Source organism: Misgurnus anguillicaudatus, chromosome 9, assembly GCF_027580225.2.
Source record: "Misgurnus anguillicaudatus chromosome 9, ASM2758022v2, whole genome shotgun sequence".
Taxonomy (NCBI): Eukaryota; Metazoa; Chordata; class Actinopteri; order Cypriniformes; family Cobitidae; genus Misgurnus; species Misgurnus anguillicaudatus.
In genome coordinates, this window is record NC_073345.2 from 11003796 (window position 1) to 11025696 (window position 21901).

General features: G+C 37.5%; 3 protein-coding genes across 5 annotated transcripts in view; 2 read left to right on the plus strand and 1 right to left on the minus strand.

Annotated features, from left to right (window-relative positions):
• The first annotated feature begins 3459 nt into the window (after window positions 1-3459).
• Window positions 3460-5298, plus strand: LOC129424088 (glucose-dependent insulinotropic receptor). Its single transcript, XM_055180663.2, has one exon. It carries the CDS (start codon window positions 3880-3882, stop codon window positions 5032-5034), a length of 1155 nt encoding a protein of 384 aa, XP_055036638.2. The 5' UTR covers window positions 3460-3879; the 3' UTR covers window positions 5035-5298.
• A 1222-nt stretch (window positions 5299-6520) lies between these two features.
• On the plus strand, window positions 6521-18497 carry rbmx2 (RNA binding motif protein X-linked 2). Of its 3 annotated transcripts, none has more exons than XM_055180665.2 (7): window positions 6521-6675; window positions 7189-7304; window positions 11922-11973; window positions 12079-12208; window positions 12315-12501; window positions 12590-12961; window positions 18255-18497. In XM_055180665.2, exons 1-7 carry the CDS (start codon window positions 6671-6673, stop codon window positions 18341-18343), a joined length of 951 nt encoding a protein of 316 aa, XP_055036640.1. In that variant the 5' UTR covers window positions 6521-6670; the 3' UTR covers window positions 18344-18497. The 3 variants fall into 3 exon arrangements, with proteins under 3 accessions (XP_055036640.1, XP_055036639.1, XP_073727226.1); XM_055180664.2 differs by lacking the exon at window positions 18255-18497 and adding an exon at window positions 17531-17653; XM_073871125.1 differs by lacking the exon at window positions 18255-18497 and adding an exon at window positions 12992-13155.
• Window positions 14462-21901, minus strand: part of siah2l (seven in absentia homolog 2 (Drosophila)-like) — a 48214-nt gene continuing 40774 nt past the window's right edge. Inside the window, exon 2 of the mRNA XM_055180666.2 lies at window positions 14462-20113. Within this exon, the coding sequence (XP_055036641.1) occupies window positions 19562-20113 (552 nt within the window). The 3' untranslated portion in view covers window positions 14462-19561. The remainder of the gene's footprint in view (window positions 20114-21901) is intronic.

Below are 21901 nucleotides of genomic sequence, written 5' to 3' on the forward strand. Positions count from 1 at the left end.
GCCAGAAGTTTTAGCTTAGAAGTGATTCCAGGACATTTTCAGTGAACTCTGAGCAAGGAATGGATGGAAAATCCTATCTTATTGAGGAGGTGTGGTTGACTCGTTGCTACGTGTGACACTATCTTTTGAAGACTGTGATTGGTTGGTTGTCCAAGAAGGAAGAAACAGAGTAATAATAGGATCTGTTATTAGCCATCAATTTGAAATTGCAGGTATACTTTTACCTATAATATATATATTACATAAAAAATGAGAAAATATACAATATAGATTTAATGTATAATTAATATTTATTTACAGAAATATGGATTGCCATAGAATTGGCAGGGAATTGTTTTCTCTAAATTGATGAGTTAACACGTCAATGGCATTAATATAGCAACTGACCTTTAGAAATATGAAGGTCGTACTTTATGAATGTCGTGACAATGTTTTTCAATCACATCTTTAAATTTTAAACAATATACAACACCATTACTGAAAATATATATTTGTTGGTACATAATAATGTCTCTTTGTTCAACCAAAGAATCACCAATGTGTTTGCATCAGTTAAGATCTGATGTTGCATTTTCTTACACGCCAGACACGCTTCAACCTGAAAATAGATAAAATAAGCAAATTATATCCTTCACTGTAGATCCTTATGTTTTATGAAATATGTTTTTTTTTAATGCAGTTTATCTCAAAGCAGTAAACACAATTGCATAACATCTCACCCAATACTCCAGAAATCATATTTTCTGGTCAAAATGAAGCTCTACACTCAAAACTATTCACTTCTGGCATCTTTAATGGTGTTGGTGATTTTTTTTAAATCGTTATGCATGTCCATAGATTTATGTTATTAATGCTGATGCGTCTCTTGATAAGTTGTGTGTAGATGATTGTTGTGGTTTCACGTCTCCTCTAGGCTCACAGAGCGGTGCGTATAAACCTCATCACATGCTGAAACAGCCGCTGAACAACTGATACCACATTCCTGTAACATACATAAGAAACGCAAGAGATGTTGGCTTTTGACTACATGAGCAACTCATAGACTGTAAAAAAATGGACGTAGTGTCCGTGACGTGTTTGTAAAGAGCATTTTTTAAGCTTAAAGTAGGCAGTGCCTGCTGTCACAATCTTGGCCACGCGTCACCGCCCATTACTCGCGGATAACCCAAAAAGGTAAAAAGGGTGGGTGAAGCTGAGGTGGCTTGTTGCTGAAACCACGCCAACAGCTTGATTCTAGTGACAGCAGTGGCTGTTCAACGGTCAATCAAGTGGCCGCGCCCTTAATTATGTAGAACTTTGAGGCTCAATATAATTTAAACAAATTAGTTACAAAAAAATTCACCCCACTCAGAGTTGTCATGAAGGGCAATATAGACCAGAATCACTTTTTGTACCAGGCTGTAAACATTATTTTCTACTGTAAAGTTTTAACATGGGGGGTCTATGGGAATTGACTCCATTTTGGAGCCAGCCTCTAGTGGACAGTCAATGAATTGCAGTTTAAGTCACTTGCGTATTGGCTTCATCAGAAAGATCGGAAGGTTGCCCCATGATGAATTTTTACAGAAAATATTATATTGTTATAGCCTGCAACATCTTGTGATCCATGACAACGAGTAATTTATTAAAATAACTAAAAATATAACCATTTGAAAATAACGGGACACCAAATGTACCTGTTATATAATCACACAAAAACAAAAAGTAAAATGCATTCTAATGTCTTTGAAAAGCTTCACATCACATAAGTAGTTTTGTAGAGTTGCAATATTTTCGTTAGGCACACAACATCTGAGATCAGATGAAGTTTCACATAAAACTTTCTGAGCCGAACATATGCTAAACCCTAAAAACCAACATAATGAAATACATACACATAATAATAGGGCTGTCCAATGATTAATCGCGATTAATCGCATACAAAATAAAGGTCTGCTCATGGACCGTCAATTATTCCTTACACACACAAATACACACACAGTACACACATACTAATTATGTAATCACAGACTTTTATTTTGTACAGGTTTAGTCACGATTAATTGCTTGACAGCGCTACACGTTACACATAACAGAAAACTTACCTTCCACCATGCGAGAAACAGTTATTTCTGTCTTGGTTAAGGCAGAATAGAGATGCCAAGCAATAAACGCAGCACAGCACCATAGAAAGTAGTCTCCTCTTCAAAGACATCTTCGAAGACAAGCTGTTTCAAACTGAACACAGATTGAATAAATTCAGTTTTTAATCTGCTTTAAATAAGGTGAAGACAGGTAGTGATGTTTTGGTTAGAAGTGGGCACACTTCAACACAAACTGCACTCTGTTGGGCATAGTGTAACAGTGGGCACAACAACTGCTGACCAAGAGCTGCTTTCAATAGCAGTGAACAGTCTAGTAATGGGGATGAATAACATTGACACATTGTTGGCTGGAGGCAGTCTTGCTTTATTGTGTAGCATTGTCATAAAAAGATATTTCATCAGTATTGAGGGCTGTGTACATATTGTTTAAAACCAGCCGCATGATTTCACTGTATTTGAAGGATTTGACACTTCCACACAACTTCAGAGGAAAGTTGAAGATGGTGATTCATCATTGCAGTAATGATGCTAAAGGTTCACATCCATTTTTCAAACCTGCTTGACCTCTATGTGGTCACCAGTCATAGACATCGGGGGTAATGTATGCAATTTAACTTATTTCTTTATCTTATCTCAAATTGATCTTATCCCAGCATAATGTGCATGAGATAAATATACGCAAGCATTTCATTGGGTGATTTCACTTAAACTTTAAGGTTTGCACTTATTTGAGCACTCTTATTTGAATGACACAGAAACTTTGGCTTAACCAATGGTGTGAGTTTGGGGCATTGCTTTGGGTGTCCAACAGGTGTTAGATTGGGTGTTTTGGGGGGTTGTTGGTCCAGGGACAGTGGTGGATTTAGTGATTTGGGGGCCCAAGGGAAATCCATGTATCGGGGCCCCAACCTATGCTCCAATACTATGCCATACTTAACGGTTTGTTGGAAGAATCCATTAAGAGTCTGATGAAAATGGCTCATTTACAATAAAACATGTCAGATGCACTTAGAGAATTTTGGATCTGTGCTCTTTATATGGAAAATATTTATTCACCCATGCATGAGCAATTCTCTAATAGCAATTTTGAGTAATCACATGATACTGAAGTCCGCCCACCTCTTAACCTAACCCACTCGCTCTCCCTATATCTTAGTTTCCTTTCCTGTTTTAGTTTCTTCAACGTTAGTAGCCATCAATAGCAGAAGACCAATGCTGAACTGTGGAAGGACATCTTACTGAAGATATTATAACCAACCAGATGGACAACAGCACATTAACCTATTTTCTTTATCCTAATGCCAACCAAATGAGCACAACGATGAATTTTTGGAGTTTATGGAATTTCTTGGATTTTCCCGGGATGCTATATCATCAATAAAGAAGATCATCTGCTTCTCATCACTGTTTCAGACAAGGAAATATTTGGAAACTCAAACGTTTTTTATGGGACTCTCTGTCAACGCAGAGCTCAGAGTGATGATTTCATCATATAATTGGCGTTGTCTTTGTATTGTTGTGCTTTAAGTTTATAACCATCTCCTTTGGAAGGAAATATGCTCTTGAGATACATTAATGGAACCTGGATGACAGCCAGGAAGAACAAGGGTCGGATAAGTGAAACAACGGGAAGATGTTTTACTTTACCCCATGGGAGCAAAGAAAAAATTGACAAGCTCTGTCCATTTTCTCTTGAAACCGTCAGTATATTTATCTGTTTGAACTACTTCTTAACTTTAATATGGAGAAATACCTTTTAAGTGGATTGTAGTAATAAAAAAGTACATGTGATGCAATGATGAATCATTTCAATGTGACTCAAGAGATTTCCAAAAACACGAGGGAGAACTTCAGTGTGACACCAGCAAGTCCAATGCTTACAACCCCAGCCATGCTTGAAAGAGATTTTGTGACCATTGGCTATATTCTTAGTGTGGTATCGGTTTTGATCATCTCCACCAATTTTTTAGTAGCCATCGCTCTGATCCTGCTCATCCGCAAGAAAGGCTGTCAGAGCTGGTGCTTTGTCTTAAATCTATCCATTGCTGACATCCTAGTGGGCGTGGCCATAACTGGCATTGCCACCGATGCTCTTGAAGGAAGCACGACCTCCATGCAAAAAGAAAAGTGTTTGTTGCGTATGTCCTTCATCCTTGCGCCCTCCGCTGCCTCGATCCTCACCATGTTTGTTATCTCGCTGGACCGCTATGTGGCCATAAAGATGCCACTGAGATATTTACAGCTAATGAGCAATAAGATAATTGCCACTGCTTTAATCCTCCTATGGCTGATGACTGTGATTGTGGGCTTTTTGCCCTACATCGTGACACAAATGCAGCGGAAAGACTACAACATGATCTGCACGTTCTTCTTAGTCATAGAGCCACAAAGCATTATCGTGATGTTCTGCGTTTTCTTTTTCCCTGTTCTTTGTGTCTTCATTTACTTCTACATGGACATTCTGAAAATCGCTTGTGGGCACCAGCAGCGCATCTCTGCCAGGCAAGCGGGTTCAAGCTTTATGCCATCCAGCCGTTACTGGGGACACGTAAAGGCCCTGCGGACCATTGCCGTGCTGGTTGGCTGCTTCACTCTCTGTTGGTGCCCTTTCTTTGTGGTCAGTATGGTGCAGGTTTTATGCCCAGATTGTAAACTTTATACATTTTTGGAGAACCATCTCTGGCTGTTGGGACTCTCAAACTCCCTCATCAATCCGCTCGTCTATGCCTGCTGGCAACGGGAGGTGAGGACTCAGATCTGTATGATCTTCAGTCATATAAAAGTCGGACTGTGTTGCCCGACACGATCACAGACAGCAGACCAATGCCACACAGACCATATAACCATCACCAGAGAGGGAAACTTTAACGGGACGACGCTTCCCATCGAGTTAGGCTACTTTGAGACCGTCGCAGTTCCTGAACAACATCCGGAAAAATATTCCCAGTAGAGTGGGAATTAGTCCACTGCTCACAGGAAACTGAAAAAGGTCTTTGATATCAGCAAGAAAAGAGCAAACAGTGATGTGCCCTAATGGATGTGGAGCCCTGAGTATCTCCACATGAGATACAGCAGATGGCTCTGTTTGCTTTTCTTTATCCCTGCACTCATTATATTACATTCAAAATAACCAAAGCACTTAGTTTGGTCCCATATCCACTTATTTTTGTATTATAAGTTGTAAAATGCAAAATAGCATTAAATAAAACTCATTTATAATCAACATGCATTTGTGTTTTGTGAATTGTACATTTGTTGCTTCATGAGAACCATGTGCTTTACGTGTTTTGTCAAAATAAGTGCCTGCTGCACACGCGTCAAAACCGTTTATGATAAAAGAAATGCTTATATTCACAAAATACACACAAGACACTCCTTTAACAGTAAACTCTGATTACACATGAGATTATGCGAGTATTTGCCAAACACGAGCGTCTCTTTTATCATAAACCCTTTAGACGCGTCTGCAGCAGGCACTTATTTTGACAAGACACGTGATGCACATAGGATCACTCTACACGCAGAACACATATTTTGAAATTATTACTATGTTTTTATCCTGGGAATTAAACCCACAACATTTGCCCTCCCATATGGAAAAAATAAATTTCTGTGGCTAAAATATATTTTAATTAGGCTAAATAAATACATTTAGTAAAATGTTATGCTCAATTGAACATATTTTTGAATTTGGAAATATTTTAACCTTTATATCAACATATATTTCAAAATGTATTTCAAGGGGAAGCAAATACATTTCTAATTTTACAGTCCATATGGCAAAAATGTATTTTTTGCCTAAATATATTTTAAATATATGCTAAATACAAGTTAATTTTACAAAGTATATTTTGAAGTTGAAAATATATTTAATTTTAACCTTTTTTTGTTTACATAAACAAAGTTTTTCTTCAAATACGACGTGAATATATTTCCTTGGATTGAAATATATGAAGGGCTAAATAAATTTTTAATGTTTTAAAATGTGTTTACTTTTTAAATATATTTCAAAATATACAAAACATGGCCAAAAAACATATCGGTGAAAAAAAAATGTTTTTGTAAACATATTCCAAAATATATTTCAACAAATATATTCTTTGGACATTTTTTGTATATTTTGAAATATATTTAAAAATATATTTTTTGCCGTATGGGCTGCTTAGCAATGCTCTACCAACTGAGCTACAGGAACACACAATCAATGTAAAAAGTAAAAAAAATGTGTATTTTTTATTATTAATATCGTTTTTTGTGAATTTGTCTGTAAAGGTGTATTTATATAGGCTAGTAACGATTTTTAAGATTCCAATAAAGCTATTTGAGGATAAACAACATTATATGTATTTTTATTAACTTATCCTTAGGCTGTAAACTCGTTTTACATTTTTAGAAATAATCATGTTTCAAAATGTTTTTAAATCATTTTTAATGTTATAAACGTCACAGTTACGCGTAATCTCAAGGTTAGCGCGAAGGATATCTTTTAATAAACTACAAATCCCACAATCCACTTCAAACCGGAAGAATATCGTACGACCGGAAACAGAATTAAATCGTTCAAGTGTGACTGCAGGATAGTCACAATGAAGTAAGTCATGCTTTAAATGTTTACACTTTAAATAATCATAACTTTAATTTCTGTCATACACGTTTGTAATGTAAAGCGGGTGTCGCTAAAGGGAAGAGTCAAAGAACTAACGTTAGCTTCGGTTTAGCAGTCAACAAAAGCTAATCATTCGGTATAGAAACAAGAAACTGTCTCGTTTTCCTGTTAAACAATCTATATAACACAAACAGATAGCAAAAGAAAGGCCATGCATAGTACGAACACCAATAAACTGTTCATACGTCTGCCAAATATTGCATCTTCGTAACGTTGATTGAATTTATGAAGTTCATCAGTTAAGTTAATATGTGATTGCAGATTCAGTTATGTATCTTATTATATGTATAATAATACATTAAGTTTTATCCTACAATTTGATATGAGAAACATATTTCATTTAAATAATTATAACAAAATATATGCCCCTTTAGAAATATCAAAGATGTGACTGAATATCCTGATCAGAAAGTGATTTTCTGCCTGTGTTCTGTACAGTCCGCTTACTAAAGTGAAGCTCATCAATGAACTGAATGAAAGAGAAGCTGATCTGGGAGTCAAAGACACTGTATCCTGGCATTCAGTTTATAAGGACAGCGCCTGGATCTTCATCGGTGAGTGACTGAATAATTACAACACTGGTGCTGTTTTAATGACCATCCACAGGTCCGTAGCCAGCCTATTGAAAGGGGGGGTTCTTTTTTTCAAAAAGTGGACCTTTTTTGCAGTTTTTCTCCTCCTTTTGTATTTAATTATGAGCAGGGCCATACGCAAGATTTAATAAATACCGAGGTCCATATATGTATTTTTCTAGGGCATGCACCCCAGGAATTTTTTTTTTGTCTGCTCTACATATATGAATTTCAAAAAACATCAGAAAACCAAAGAATCAAATAACTATAGATTTCAAACCATGTCAGTATGCAGAAGATTTGTGTTGGTCATTATAGGAATGCATTGTAATAATTATTTTACCATCCTGGGCACAATGGGCTGTCAGTAAAGTAAACATAGGCTTACTGAATATAGGATCATTTTAGTGAATTAACTAAAGGCCATCAATAATTAGTTTATTAAATTAATTCAAAATATGCTCACACTTATTATACACTTAATATGCTTAAATACAACATCAGTAATGCAGAGAACTAGAATTGTATAAATGGGTTAGCAGAGGCTACTTTAGGGGGTCCTATCCTTTGAAAGAAAACTGTAATTATAAAAAAGCATAAATGATCTACGATTACTTCACATTACCCCGCATTAGATAAATATTATTCTTGCCCTGCATGCATTATACTAACTGTGTAAGATGTAAACATAATGCAAGCCTTAATTTTAAACTTCTCACATCTGATTTAATATCTTGTTAATGAAGCAAAAGGCTTCTTGTTAACTGAAGTAACTTTAGTAAAAGTTGTTCAGAAAATCAAAATTCCACGATAAACCTTTAACTTACTTTTAATAGCAGAGCTCAACACTATAGGTTACAGTCAGGACCAGTGAGTGACTTTCTCTTCTTTTGTTGTTTTATTAACTTTAATGACTTCAACAGGTACTGTTTATTGGGCTTTAAGACCGAATGCAATAAAATGTTTAAGCCAAAAGATGAATATGGGCTCTAAACTCCGTGCACGCGCATTACCGGTGGGCGCACGTGATGCGTCGCGTTTTCAAGTTCAAGCTTCGCAGCAGTTCAGTACAACACAGTGAATCTAATCATACAGTAAAAAAGACATCTTAAAGAATTAAAGAGTGGCGTTGAATTTTGTTAATAAACACGCTGAATAATGGGAAGTGAATTACTGGAGGGAGTTAAAGCAGCACATTAAATTTGGACACCCATATGTGCTCAGCTGCAGTAATGTTTCTTGTCTTGTCACCGTGACAATCACTGCGTTTCATATCTCACATCATTAAACTACTGTATATTAGTCAGCGTTTGATTACTTACATCTTTCTTGCACTTCCACTAACTGCGCATCTGACCCCTGTGTTGCACCTCAGTCTGATTTTATTGGTCATCTCGGAATAATTTTGACTTTATCTTACTTATCTTACTTGTGACACCACACTACCGCGAGATCTATTTAAAAGCATAGTGAGTTATTTACTATTGAATCGGTCTCGCGGTGCTAAGACGTCACATTCCGATCAGTCTGCGCAGCGCAGCCAGAAGTCAAACGAGCGCTGAGCGTTGTCAAATAAAACGAGCATCAGAAAATGACAGAAATCATGCGTCCAGCTTCAATAATGTATCATATAATTTTGAAACAGGAACCCAGAATATTTGTCACAAGCATTGATTAAAACAATGATGACAACAATCAAGCGAAAAAACGACTTAAATTCTGGACCTTTTGGCAGTGAGGGGGGGTTCGTTCGAACCACCCGAACCCCCCCTGCCTACGGGCTTGATCCATATTTATTTTCTGCATACTTTATTAAGATACAAAGAGAAAATACAGGAAATGTGTACACCAATTGTGAAAAACCCTACAATTTTCAGAACAAAATGGCGGCTTCTGGTAAAAGTCAGTATTTAGTGTTGACCTATCTTGTCACTAAACGCATCTTCAACTCTGTGTATTAGGGTTGTGACAATTAAGCGGGCAAATGTGCGTGTTCTCAATGAATAAATTTGAATGAATTACGGTGAAATGCCGCCACATTCAAAAGCCAGAGGGCGCTTTCGTGCAGAAACTCCATTTGTGCCACAGAAGAAGTATCATTACAAACACTATTTCAGGAAATGTCTATAGGAATATTTATATCGCTGTTCTTCAGATTGTTTCAGGTATTTTCATGATAATAGAGAATATTTTGAATGATTGTGTTTGACGAGTATTGCTTTTTTAAATGCACGTTAAAAACGACTCAAACCCAAAATCACAGTGCAGAAGGTAAAAACGGTTGACCAAGTGATTGGTGAATCGATGGTCCATTCATGAAGAAATTTTAATGTCTCGTGAGAATTTACATATTTTTGTTTATAGTCGGGAACGCCTCTTTATCAAATGTTTTGTAGTGCGTGCACCTCGTCTGCGGTGTGTTGTGTAGTATTCGTGCAGCTATTACAAGACGACATCAGATGATAAGAAACCTTTTTGTGAAGTGTGAGCAACACAGTGATTCAGGTAGTTTTCCAGTCCTATAGTGCGAGCTTGCCATAATAAAAACAGATCATACATAAGACTCAAATAAGTACTTGCATTCTGCCAGACGGTGGCAGCAGTCCCTTATTTACTATCAACAATATGATTCTTCATGCAATGGGATGATCCTCACTCAGTCTTTCTTTAGGAGCTCACGTTGGGACATAGTGTACAATAGCACTGATTTGACCTTGTGGAATTTACTGTTTGTTTGTTTATTGCTATTAAATGTTTTTCTTTCTCACCTTTAGTCTATGATCAGTACAGAGGTTTATCCAAATGTTATGACACATCAAAAGCAATTTCATGGTAATTTGACAAAAAACTGACCAATTTAAGTAGGGTTTTAAGTATTTTATTAATCAAAATCAATGTCTTTATTCATAAATTTATGTCCTCGTTGGTGTCACCTCTGCTAGTGATCTGACTTTTCTTTGTAAGCTTAGAATTTCTTCTCTTTACTTACATTGAACGGGTAAGTCCAAGAAGGCTTCCATGTCATTCCGCCGTATTGGGTGATTCTCACGAAAACTTGGTTTTAAAAATGTCAAGCATGAAAATGTAAAAATTGCTTAAATTTACTTTTTTTCCCACCAGACATTGAAAAACAAAGTCTGGAGTAAATGGGAACATTAATTTAAAAACTTTTACTTATCATTTAACACTTTTTGTAACATAATTAAAAAAATTTGTCCTAAGAAATCTCATTACCGCAACAGTCAGAAAACATCAACACTGACATATTTTCAAAATGACATGACAAACCTGAAAGAACATAATTTGGAGTTTCTGCACATGCATTTAAAATCAAAGTATTATGCTTCTATTAATTAAATTAACATTTAATAAGCATCTGTTGCGGTAATGATAATCAAAATGTCGTGTAAGCATTCTGACAAGACAATATTTCAAATTAACTATAAAAAAATTATCTTACCTGGTAACCATTTTGAAGTAACTGGTCCATGTGCTTGGTCACTCAAAATCAAACTTTATTAAAATTCTGTATGTGTGCTTAAACTGTTCTCAAAAAGTGTTGCGGAGGATGAGAACATCAGGCATGGACACATCATTTTCCTAATTTTTCTTCATTATTATTATACATGAATATTCAGTAAATATTTTTTCTGTCATCTAAAGTAGTCTAGCAAAACATCCATTTATTTTTTTTCTTAATATTTTTGTGTTAATTTGATTAAATTACAACATAACGCATGTTCAAACACAGCCGGACACATTGCGGTAATGAAAACTTCAGCAGAAAATGAGATAAAATTTACAATGATAAATTCTTATGTTGAAATCACACATTGTGCAAGGTAGAACACAGTATTGTGTTAATTCTGATGCTTTTTAATGTTACTATATTACACATTTTAAAGCTAAAATCATTAGTGCCGTGGTGTTTCAATGGTTTCGTGAGAATCACCCTATTAATAAACTATAATAGCAGAAAGGGACAAAAAGCACTAGCCTACCAATGCGTTTCCACAACGCGTTTTCATTCAGAACACGTGAACCAGCTGAAACGGACAAGGAGATCAGTGATAACATAACGGCCACCGTAGTTGCAACACGCATTTGGAAAAGCGAGACGCTAGAGAGCACTATTCGTTTGAATGCAAAATACGATTTCACCACTAGATGGGGGTAAATCCTACTTATTGTCCCTTTAATACTGTATGGCTGGTAAGTGGCACTTAATGTGACCCTGGACCACTTTGGTCATAAGGGTAAATTTGTTATTATTTTTACATCATCTGCTGAATGAAGCTTTCCAATGACGTACGGTTTGTTGGGATAGAAAAAAAATTGGCCAAGATACGACTATTAAAAAAATCTGGAGTCTGAAGGTGAAAATTATCTAAATATTGAGAAAAAGTTCTTACAATTGACAAAATATCTAAATTGAACATGATCTTTAATATCCTGATGATTTTTGTTATAATAAAATCAATAATTTTGGCCCATACATTGTGATGCAGGCTAGTGCAACAAAGATACCTGTGCTATTTTTGACTGGTTTTGTTGTCCAGGGTCACGAATCTGTTAACATTTAAGTATGGTCATCTGCAGGTGGACTTCCATATGAGCTGACAGAAGGAGACACCATCTGTGTATTCTCTCAGTAAGTCTTCTGTATTTTAAACCGGCCACCTTTCCTCGCCAAAGAAGTTAGTACTTATTTATTTCACCACCTAGCGCGACTTTAATCCTCTTTTGTGAATATCAGGTACGGAGAGATTGCCAACATCAACCTAGTTCGAGATAAGAAGACGGGCAAATCCAAAGGATTTTGCTTCCTCTGCTATGAAGATCAAAGGAGCACCGTTCTGGCTGTGGATAACTTCAATGGAATTAAGGTGAGAGTTTCTTTTCTCTTATTTATTTGCATTTGTGTGATTTAATGACATAGATTACTAATATGACTGTTGAACAAATGTTTGATTTTGTTGTTCTCCTTTAAAGATTAAGGGCCGGACCATACGCGTTGACCACGTAGCAAATTATCGACCGCCTAAAGACACAGATGACATTGATACTATCACTAAACGTTTGAGAGAGGAGGGCTGCGCTCCTAAAGTACCTCATCCTTCCTCATCTGATTCGGAGTCTGAGGAGGAGCATGCTGTACCAGTAAAAAAGCCAAAGAAAGGTGAGATGGAGTCTCTTAACTATTACTACATGTCAATATTCCTCATTATTATGGCTTTAGTAAAAAAAATTCTACTTTGTTATTTTAGACAAAAAGGAGAAGAAGAAAAAGAAAAAGGAGAAGAAAGAGAAGAAAAAGGCACTGAAGGAGGAGAGACGTGAGGCACGAATGGAGACGTCGGCGTCTTCACCCCTCAGAGTGAAGAAAGAGAAAGAGGACACGGCGTATGAGAAGTATGTCGTAAAAGGACCGAATGAAAACAGGAGGGACAGACCTGGACAAGACAGAGCGCCGGATGTGGACCGATTCAGACACGGAGATGAAAGGAGAAGTGAGAGAGACAGGGAGAGACAGACAGACAGGAGCAGAGAGGAGAAAAGGCACGAGGACACACGACAGCGTGACAACAGAGATCAAGGAAGAGGGAGCGATAGAGAGAGAGAACGAGACCGAGATGGAGGTAGGGACAAAGAACGAGACAGAGATAGAGACAGAGGGTTTGCCAGACATAAAGATCACAGTCGAGAAAGAGAACACAGGCGAAATTGAACAACAGGAATAGAGAAATGTTTTGTTTGTTTAGCGTACAAAATTTTTATCTGATTTTTTATGTACTCGAGACAATGTAAATAAATGTTTATCGTGTTTTTATTACATTACTCTCTGGAGTACTTATTCAGATTCATCAGTGCTGGCATTACGCAGCTCTTTTGTAAAGTAGCATTTTAAAACCCATACATTTGAGTATTTTGAACTTAAATATATGTGCATATGACTTAATATATTCAAGTAAACTGTACTCATATGTATTTGTTTTAAAACTTAAATGGTTTGAGTTAACTTAACTTAATTTTTACAGTGATATCAGTATTGGCAGATGAAAACATTTCAGGGTTCTCACACCTTAGTTAACTTCAAAATCAAGGACTTTCCACGTCCAATACCCTCAAATTCAAGGACTAAATGTGGGGACACATTTCAAGTGAGAGCAAGTTTACATCGTGTTACATTTAAAGATACATTGTTACAATTCCCTTTCGAGGGAACTCGCGCTGCGTCACTGCGGTGACACTTTGGGACGCTTCCAGGGGTAAGTGCGTCTGAATGGGTATATCAAATTCAACCAATGATGAGGCTTAACGACAAAGACAGGGTGACGCGGGAACCAGGAAGTATGTCGCTATATGAAATATTGCCATAGACGGAGTTACAAGGACGTAGGAAGTATGGCAAGGAAGACGCAGCGTCTCGTGCCCTTCTCAGGAAACAACAGTTACTTGCGTAACCCGAGACGTTTTCATCTGTCAAACACAACTATGCAAAAAAGCATTTTGGTATGAATCAACATTTGCATAAAGATAAAAGCATTTAAAGCGAACAGTTTAGCACGTGTACTTAAAAAGTCTAGAACTTTTATGATATCATCCTACACTACACAGGGAATAATATGGATTTTTTCCAGAAAACTTCTTGAATAAAATAGATTTAAGCCCTTTCAATGACCTGTATCTATGTATGTAGAATTTCAAAAACTTCCCAGAGCCTTGACCCCCCCCCCCCAGATTAACAACCTTTCAAGGATTTCAAGGACCCATGCTAACCCTAACATTTCTTCACCGTCGGACACTGAATTTAGTTACAATGACAAAAGAATTGCAGTTTGCAGGCACTTTTTACAACATATTGATTTGAAAAGAAGTCCAAACCCCGCCCCCAATCGACCCTAAGTAAATGAATATCATTATCGCCACAGGAATCTTGTATTAGTGCATCCCTAAGTAACATCAAACAAAAGTTTAAACAGTTTTTTTCTAGACAGGGTCACAAATTTTCATTTTGTTATTTAATAAGTTATCATGTAATAAGTCACATTCCTCTTTCCTCTGTCAATTTCGATTTTATAATAACAACCGATTTACTACACAATTGTCCCTTATGTGTTTAACATTACATACACCCATTGACAAATAAATAAACTTTATTTGAAATTAGATGGTACAAAGACCAAGTGTCTCTTGTTAAACAGTTACAACTGAAAACCTTTCCAAAAATGATACTATCAAAGTACACCAACCATTATTGGGGCAGTTTCCCGGACAGGGATTAGCTTAATCCAAGACTAGGCCTTAGTTAATTAGGAAATATAACTAGTTTTAACACACATGCCTTACTAAAAACATTACTTGTGTGCATTTTGAGGCAAAACAAAAGCACTCATGTATTTTAAGATATGTAAGTGCAAGTTGTTTTTAGTTTGGACAGCTCTTAAAAATGTTTTAGTCTAGGACTAGTCTAATCCCTGTCCGGGAAACCGCCCCATAGAGTTCAGCTGTAAAACTATTAAAAGACATTTAGTTAAGGGCAGATGTTTAGTAGAAAAAGAAACAAAAATGTTTTTTTTTTACATTATATTAAACAGTGTACATAATCAATTTATACCTGCTCAACAGGAAACAACAGCATTTCTAATGTCAAATAATCTCTATAGCCACATCAACATATTGAATAAACTAGCAAGAGAAGGTGAAACAGAACTTCACAGATATACTCTGAATAAATAAACACACAGAATTCAATAGGCAGAAACAGCAAGCTAAACATTAAGGGAAAAAGGTGACCAGAAAATTTAGTGTTGTATTGTGTGTGGAATTGTAAAACTAGCATGTTATTTTCTAAAGCGGATTATAAAACATTTCCTTATCATGTTTAAAAAATAAAAACAGATTTTAGCAAAACACTATTTACAGTTAGCACAAGAGAGATCGCCTAAGCTTATAAAGTAAGAGCTTTTCTTGTGGTTTTTACACCGCCTTCAGCTGCATTCATAAACAATTATTTACGACAAACAATGCAAAATAGGCCAATCTGGACTAATTATCTGTCAAACAATAAACTTCAATATCAATACAAACTACAGATAAAAAGAGGTTTACATCAGTTCTTAATGGTACATTATCTGTACCTAAAAAATAAACAGCTGCCATACGTCATCAGGTCTTTGGATGTAGCAGTCTTATTTGAATCTAAATAGTCTTATTATTGACATTTCAGCCTATGTAATAGTTTTTTTACATGCAATCTTTGGGTCTTTGTCTTGACTCACAGTATTTATTAAACTAAATCAAAATATTTTTGTCTTATAGAAATTCAAATACAGCCAGTAACTCTCTTAAATGTTGACTATAAAATCCTCCATTGTGTTTATATTGTAATCACCATCTAACAACAGAAAATAAAGGTAGACTTTGTTGACATTGCAAAGTCCTTTACATTACAGTAATAGTTATTGCAGCGGCGGTGGTTATGTGATTTACAGTATAGCATCTCAAATTTGGGTATAGTTTTAGGTTTTAATGTTGTAAAACCCGTATTTATGGTTTTTTATTTAATACATTAAGATTTTCTTTAACATACTGCATTTAAAGGTCACCTAATATGTCAATTTTTCAAGATGCAATATTAGTCTCAGGTGTCCCCAGAATGTGCTTGTGAGGTTTCAGCTCTAGATATCCTATAGATCATTTATTATGCCATGTTAAAAAGGCCCATTTTTTGGGATTGCAGGAAAAGTGGTGTTTTTTGTGTGTCTTTAAATGCAAATGAGCTGCTTACTTCATTGTTTATAATGAACGTGCGGTATAAAATCATGTTTAAACAACACATAAAAGTGAATTTCTCATATTAGGTGGCCTTTTAAAGAATTAGTTAAGAGGGTTCTATTATAAAACCTTAAAGGAATATTCCATTTTCTTAAAAGAAAAATCCAGATAATTTACTCGGCACAATGTCATCCACAATGTTGATGTCCCTCCTTGTTCAGTCGAGAAGAAATCAAGCCTTCTTGAGGAAAACTTTCCAGGATCCCTTTCATTTTAATGGACTTTAATGGACCCCAACACTTAACAGTTTAAAATTGCAGTTTCAACAGAGTTTCAAAGGACTCTCAAACGAGGCACAAGGGTCCTATCTAGCCAAACGACCGTCATTTCTATCAACAAAAATATGCACTTTCAAACCACAACCTCCCGTCCATCTCCGATCCCGCGACACGCCAGCGCAACCCCACGCAATTGCGTAATGCTGTGGAAAGGTCACGTGTTACAAATATGAAACGCACATTTGCAGACCATTTTAAACAATAAACTGACACAAAGACATTAATTAGTATCATTCAACATACAACAATGTCGGAACGGTCCTCTTTCTGCACACTTGTAAACACTGGGGCGGAGTTTTGCATACATCATCTGTGACCTTTCGGCGTGATGACGTATTACGTGAGGTCGCACTGGCGCATCACAGGACCAGAGACAGACGAGAAGCCGTAGTCCAAAAGTGCATATCTCTAATGTCAAAAATGACAATCGTTTCGCCAGACAAGACCCCCATGCCTCATTTGGGATCGTTTAGAGTCCATTGAAAGTGTTGGGGTCCATTAAAATGAGAAAAATCCTGGAGTGTTTTCCTCAAAAAACACAATTTCCTCTCAACTGAACAAAGAAAGACATCAACATCCTGGATGACATGGTGGTGAGCAAACCATCTGGATTTTTTCTAAAGAAAATGGACTGATCCTTTAAGTAAATTAAATCTTCCATACATTAGGGAGTTGCATGCTAGCATTATCTCCAAAAAATGAAATTCTAGCATTGGGTGGCCGCAGGAAATATTGAATCAGCGTCTCAGCGCTTAATCATCATGCGGTATTCTAGTCTTTGATAGTAAGTTGTTTATTCACAAGTTCATTAGGATGTGCTACTCAATACTGATCCTGATAGCTTGATTGTAAGTCACGGCACACAGCTCAGGAGACCACCTGCTCACATCATTAACATGTATTCATTCAGTTTTGAGTTCACTTCTGTTTAATGGAGTCTGAAATGCTGTGGTAGAGAGACAGATGGTTGGTGCTCGATCTCGTCTCAAAGCTACAGTACAAACTAGAACCGCTGCATGGCCAAAACTGAATGAAAACTTAAATTTAGCAGCTTATACACAATATATTAAGAGTTTATTTCTTTTGTTGCAGATTGTTTGCAACACAAACTGTTACTCTTTATTGCACAAGCTTTGCGATGTCAGCCCAAACGTCACCATTTACACTCGATATTGTGCTAGAGGCTTCCTTCAGGCATTGTGATCGACATGCAGGTACTCCATCCTGACACATTTTTTTGGCCAATTTTTAGTAGAATGATAAATACTTGAATTAATTGATTTTTATCTAATTTATAATTTTAAAATTCATTTTATCTCTGTACCATGCATACAAAAGCTTCAAAATAAGATTTGAATTATAAAGAACACAAGAATCTTGGTATAAATTTGTCGGATTTCTCATTAGCATATTTAGTTGCCATGACTACTGCGTGCCGAGAGCACCAGCATGGTGACGGGATTCGGACAGCACATCTGTGGAGCACACGCTGACCAGAACACAGAACTCAACATTTACATCTTGTTCTCCAAATCGATTACATGTACAAATTTATCCACAAAACATTTCCTTAGTAACGAGTGTATAAAACATCGAAATAGCAGATAAAGAAAAGCAGTTTGCGTCAAACATGTGACCACCCGCATTCAGGGATATCAGTGCTGTTTTTGCACATACATTGGAGGTATATGATTAGAAGGTCTGGATACTTTTAGTGTACCTGAAACCACAGCAGGTTTTGGGGCCAGATAGGATGACCTGTGAACATTGTATGTCCTTCCAAACCTTAAATTCCACTTTGTAAATTTCTGTTTAGTCTCCTTCAAGTCCTTTCAAGACACTGGAGGTTTGTTACCTGAATTTGTGACCTGGAGTCCTGGAAGAAGGCGGACCTTAAAAGACTGAGTTTGTATACAAGTAAGGCATTGTGGGTTCATTGACCAAAGGGGCGAGTAAATAATTTCTTGCTGGATTTTTAAAGTTATTCAAATAAATGTTTGGTATAGACTAAACAATCGAATTTGAAGAGACACAACAATAACAACATATATCAACAAAACTGAATTTGCTGGTATATTTACAAGACGTTTGAGTCTCATCAATAAATTCTAATATAAAGAACGCAAGTAAGCAACACAGAACAAGACAAAGATTGTTTGCAATTGCAAAACATTAATTGTTTACATGCAGTCACTGGTGATACCGTACACTTAAATAGGCAAAGTAATGCAGAACAAACAAACAAACATAAAACAAGTTTGAAAAACCATATTTTTGATGTGGCATTAGAGCAGATGATGGTTAAAAAAGTTGTCTAGTTTTGTTAACTAGATCGAAACCTGATTTGCTCACTGATAATAGAAAATTTGACTAGCACTCCAGTTGCTATCTGATTTCTGTCTTGTGATAGCAAAGACATGTTTATTAAAAAAGGGTAAATAAGAGACACGATGGGCGAAGAGGTCAGATTCTGAAAATGGTGGCTATACAATCATTTTTGCAAGTAAATTTTATTTCCACTATGCACACCATCAGCACTGGGCACTGTTTTATCAAGATATTTCACGAACATTCACCCCCCTTACATTGCAATGTACAACCGTCATGGTTCCAACTGATATTCTTGATAGAAAACCAAAGCAGTCAGTGCATTTTTATACTTCGAGGTTCTTTATGCTTCTGAGATGCACTTAGACCCAAGTTACGCATCACTGACGCTTGACTGATCAGATGATCCCGATTTATGTGAATCTGGGCCCTCTGGCCAAAAAGTCCTGTGGTTTCGGGCACGGCAGAGAACATTCTAGTCCATCCACTTTGGGTGTGATCAGATAGTTATGAAGGTTCAGGTCTTGGTGTGTATGGGGCGTACAAGAATAAATGTGAACTGCACCAGCACCCGCATTCCTCTTCAACTTATCAACTCCTGCAATGCACCTAGCATGCTAACCTACAAGTGAAACTTTAGTGTGCGTTGTTTGAGCGGATGAGTCTTGAACAGAAATATACACAAATGTATACATCTCCCACCCGTTATCTCCAGACCCTCCTGTCTGATCGGGAGCAGCAGTTGTCCAGGGTTTCGATCGCTAGCAAAGTCCTATTCTGGGATAACATACCACCTCAGCACATGGAGATGGTGACGTTGATACCCAAGTTGCCGTTGTCGGCAAACAAGTGGGCGATAGAGGTATCGAATACGAGGCAGTCACTGTTCATGATGGCTGCCGCCACACCGTCATGGATCGAGCGTGGCGTGGCCTCCCACGTGAGCCGCCTCCGGTTGCCGTTCAACTCAAGGCGGTATGCAAAGTTCTCCGCCTGCTTTCGTGTGCCAATAAGCAGCACGATGGCAAAGAACTGCTGGTGTCCTTCGTACTTTTCCTGCTTTTCTAAAACCAGCATAAAGTGGTGGCCGAAGCACGACTGCATCATGACCCAGTCCACGGCCCCTGGCAGGTTGATGTCCGTGGCTAGAAAAACAATGTCCTCCCCCTGTAAGGTGGTAATGGATTTGTGGGCGTGCATGAGATGTGGCATGACGGCCTCCAGAGAGCCCTGCCATTTGCAGGAAGCCCCCGGGCAGGGGCAGGTGTACGGGCGAAACTCACACACCTCCTCGTGCTCCGGCTTCTCGCTGTGGTGGAGAGAAAGCAGGCATCCGGCCGAGGCATACTGCGGAAACAAATGATAAAGCATGAGACACGAGCAGGTATTGTAATCTGCACTAGGTAGAGATACTGGTCAGTTCGGAGAAATAAATGATAAAACGCAGGAAGAGTAATGATGATAAAAAGGGGGGTACAGGGTGGCAAGACAGATGAGTGGGGGCTGTGAAATAGTGAGGGAAGAATATAGGGAAAGGGAAGGGAAAGTAGGATAAGGGGATTTAAGGAGGGCAGGTGAAGGGTATGGGTGACAGGGAGAAATGAACAGATAAGAGAAGGAAATAGGTCATGTGTCATAATATATCTGTCTCATTTGAAGCAAATCCATAAATTACACAAAGTGATCAGTCTATTCATGTGTACTGGCCAAACAAGCAACATTGCTGCTAATCAAGTGTCAGGGTGTAATACTCCCCCCATCCCACCCACCCAAGCATGTGTGTCCACGTAGCTTAGAAAAATGAGATGGATTGGGTCACTTGAAGATGAATAACACAGCAAGGCTCTCTGGTTGATTATCTTAGGAAGGGAATATCAATGAAGGTCAAATATATGTGTTCCCCTATCTGCTCACTTTGCTGAAAATGTGCACACTGTGACTTTGACTGCACACTCTAAAACCAACATTTATCACCTTGACTAGCCCACAGGATTATACCTGAATCAACGAAAGGTGAAATCCCACAATAACCTGAAAAATGCCCTTTTCAGAGAATCCTATCAGCTTAGTTGAGCTGCATTAAAGATAAGGTATTCAACTCAAATTGTGGGTAAAGGTTTACAATTTAAGATTTTAAAAAAAAGTGAACAAATCCCTGAATAGGCTCAGAAAGGGATTAGATCTTATGTTTCTCCAACAGTGGAAAACACAACTATGCCTGGACAGTAAAGAGTAAAGGCTCCATGCAAACCATGCATGGCAATATTTTATAATGAATCAATGCACCTCCTCCATAAAAAGTGACATTTCATATTATGAATTGTGAAAATTTGGCAGTGGTTCAGTCCGAAAACATTTGTTGCCACATGGTCCGATGTTCCAGCCCAATTGGTCAAGCATTCTGTAAAAGCCCAAATATACTTTAATACGCCTATACGAGCGTACTCGCACAGATGAACGCACAACCTTGCAAAGTATACTACAGTTGACTTGTACGCTTACACAGGCGTTCAATGCATGCACATTGTGACAAATTGCAATACCATTGCCTGCATACTTCTGTACCCCCATGCATGGTTACAAAAATCTGGTGGTGTGCCTATTATGGTGATTATGAAATTTGTGTCATCCTCGCATATGCATAGAACCTGAACTATACCCAGGCCTTAAACAAACCCAGAGACATCAAAAGCATTTTTTTAACGCATTATGTGATCGTTCCTATGGGAATTTCCAGGCAAATCCTTTTGGGTTAGCTTATGGATGGAGGTGCGGGAGTTTTTTCCCACTAACCCCCACTGTTTTGGGTATACTTGGCAGTATCTGGCAAATTAATTATTAATCGGAGTGGTAAGTCACTGACTGCCTAGCAAAAATCAATGAGGGACAGTCGTTATCCAAGGGTCCAGAGGGTCCTGGAGGCTGTAACCGCATTAAAATAGTGACGTTTATTGTCAAGAGCCGTTAAGCAGCAGCTTGGGAGAAAGAATCATTGTATCACACCTCAGCCGTCACTGGGTTACACTGCGTTTTCCAAACTGTCTTTCATTAGGCCATGAACCGTGTCCAAATACCGTCGAATTCATTTCTCTTATCCTTCCTCGTTTTCAGCCTTTCTTTTCAAAGTCAAACAAT

Bases quoted from the DNA above. Each gene is read 5' to 3' on its own strand.
- rbmx2 (XM_055180665.2), top strand. The intron at 12,502-12,589 runs GTGAGATGGAGT...TTGTTATTTTAG, and splicing joins AGTAAAAAAGCCAAAGAAAG to ACAAAAAGGAGAAGAAGAAA. The intron at 12,962-18,254 runs GTAGGGACAAAG...ATTTCTGTTTAG, and splicing joins AGAACGAGACCGAGATGGAG to TCTCCTTCAAGTCCTTTCAA.
- LOC129424088 (XM_055180663.2), top strand. From the start codon at position 3,880: ATGATGAATCATTTCAATGTGACTCAAGAGATTTCCAAAAACACGAGG.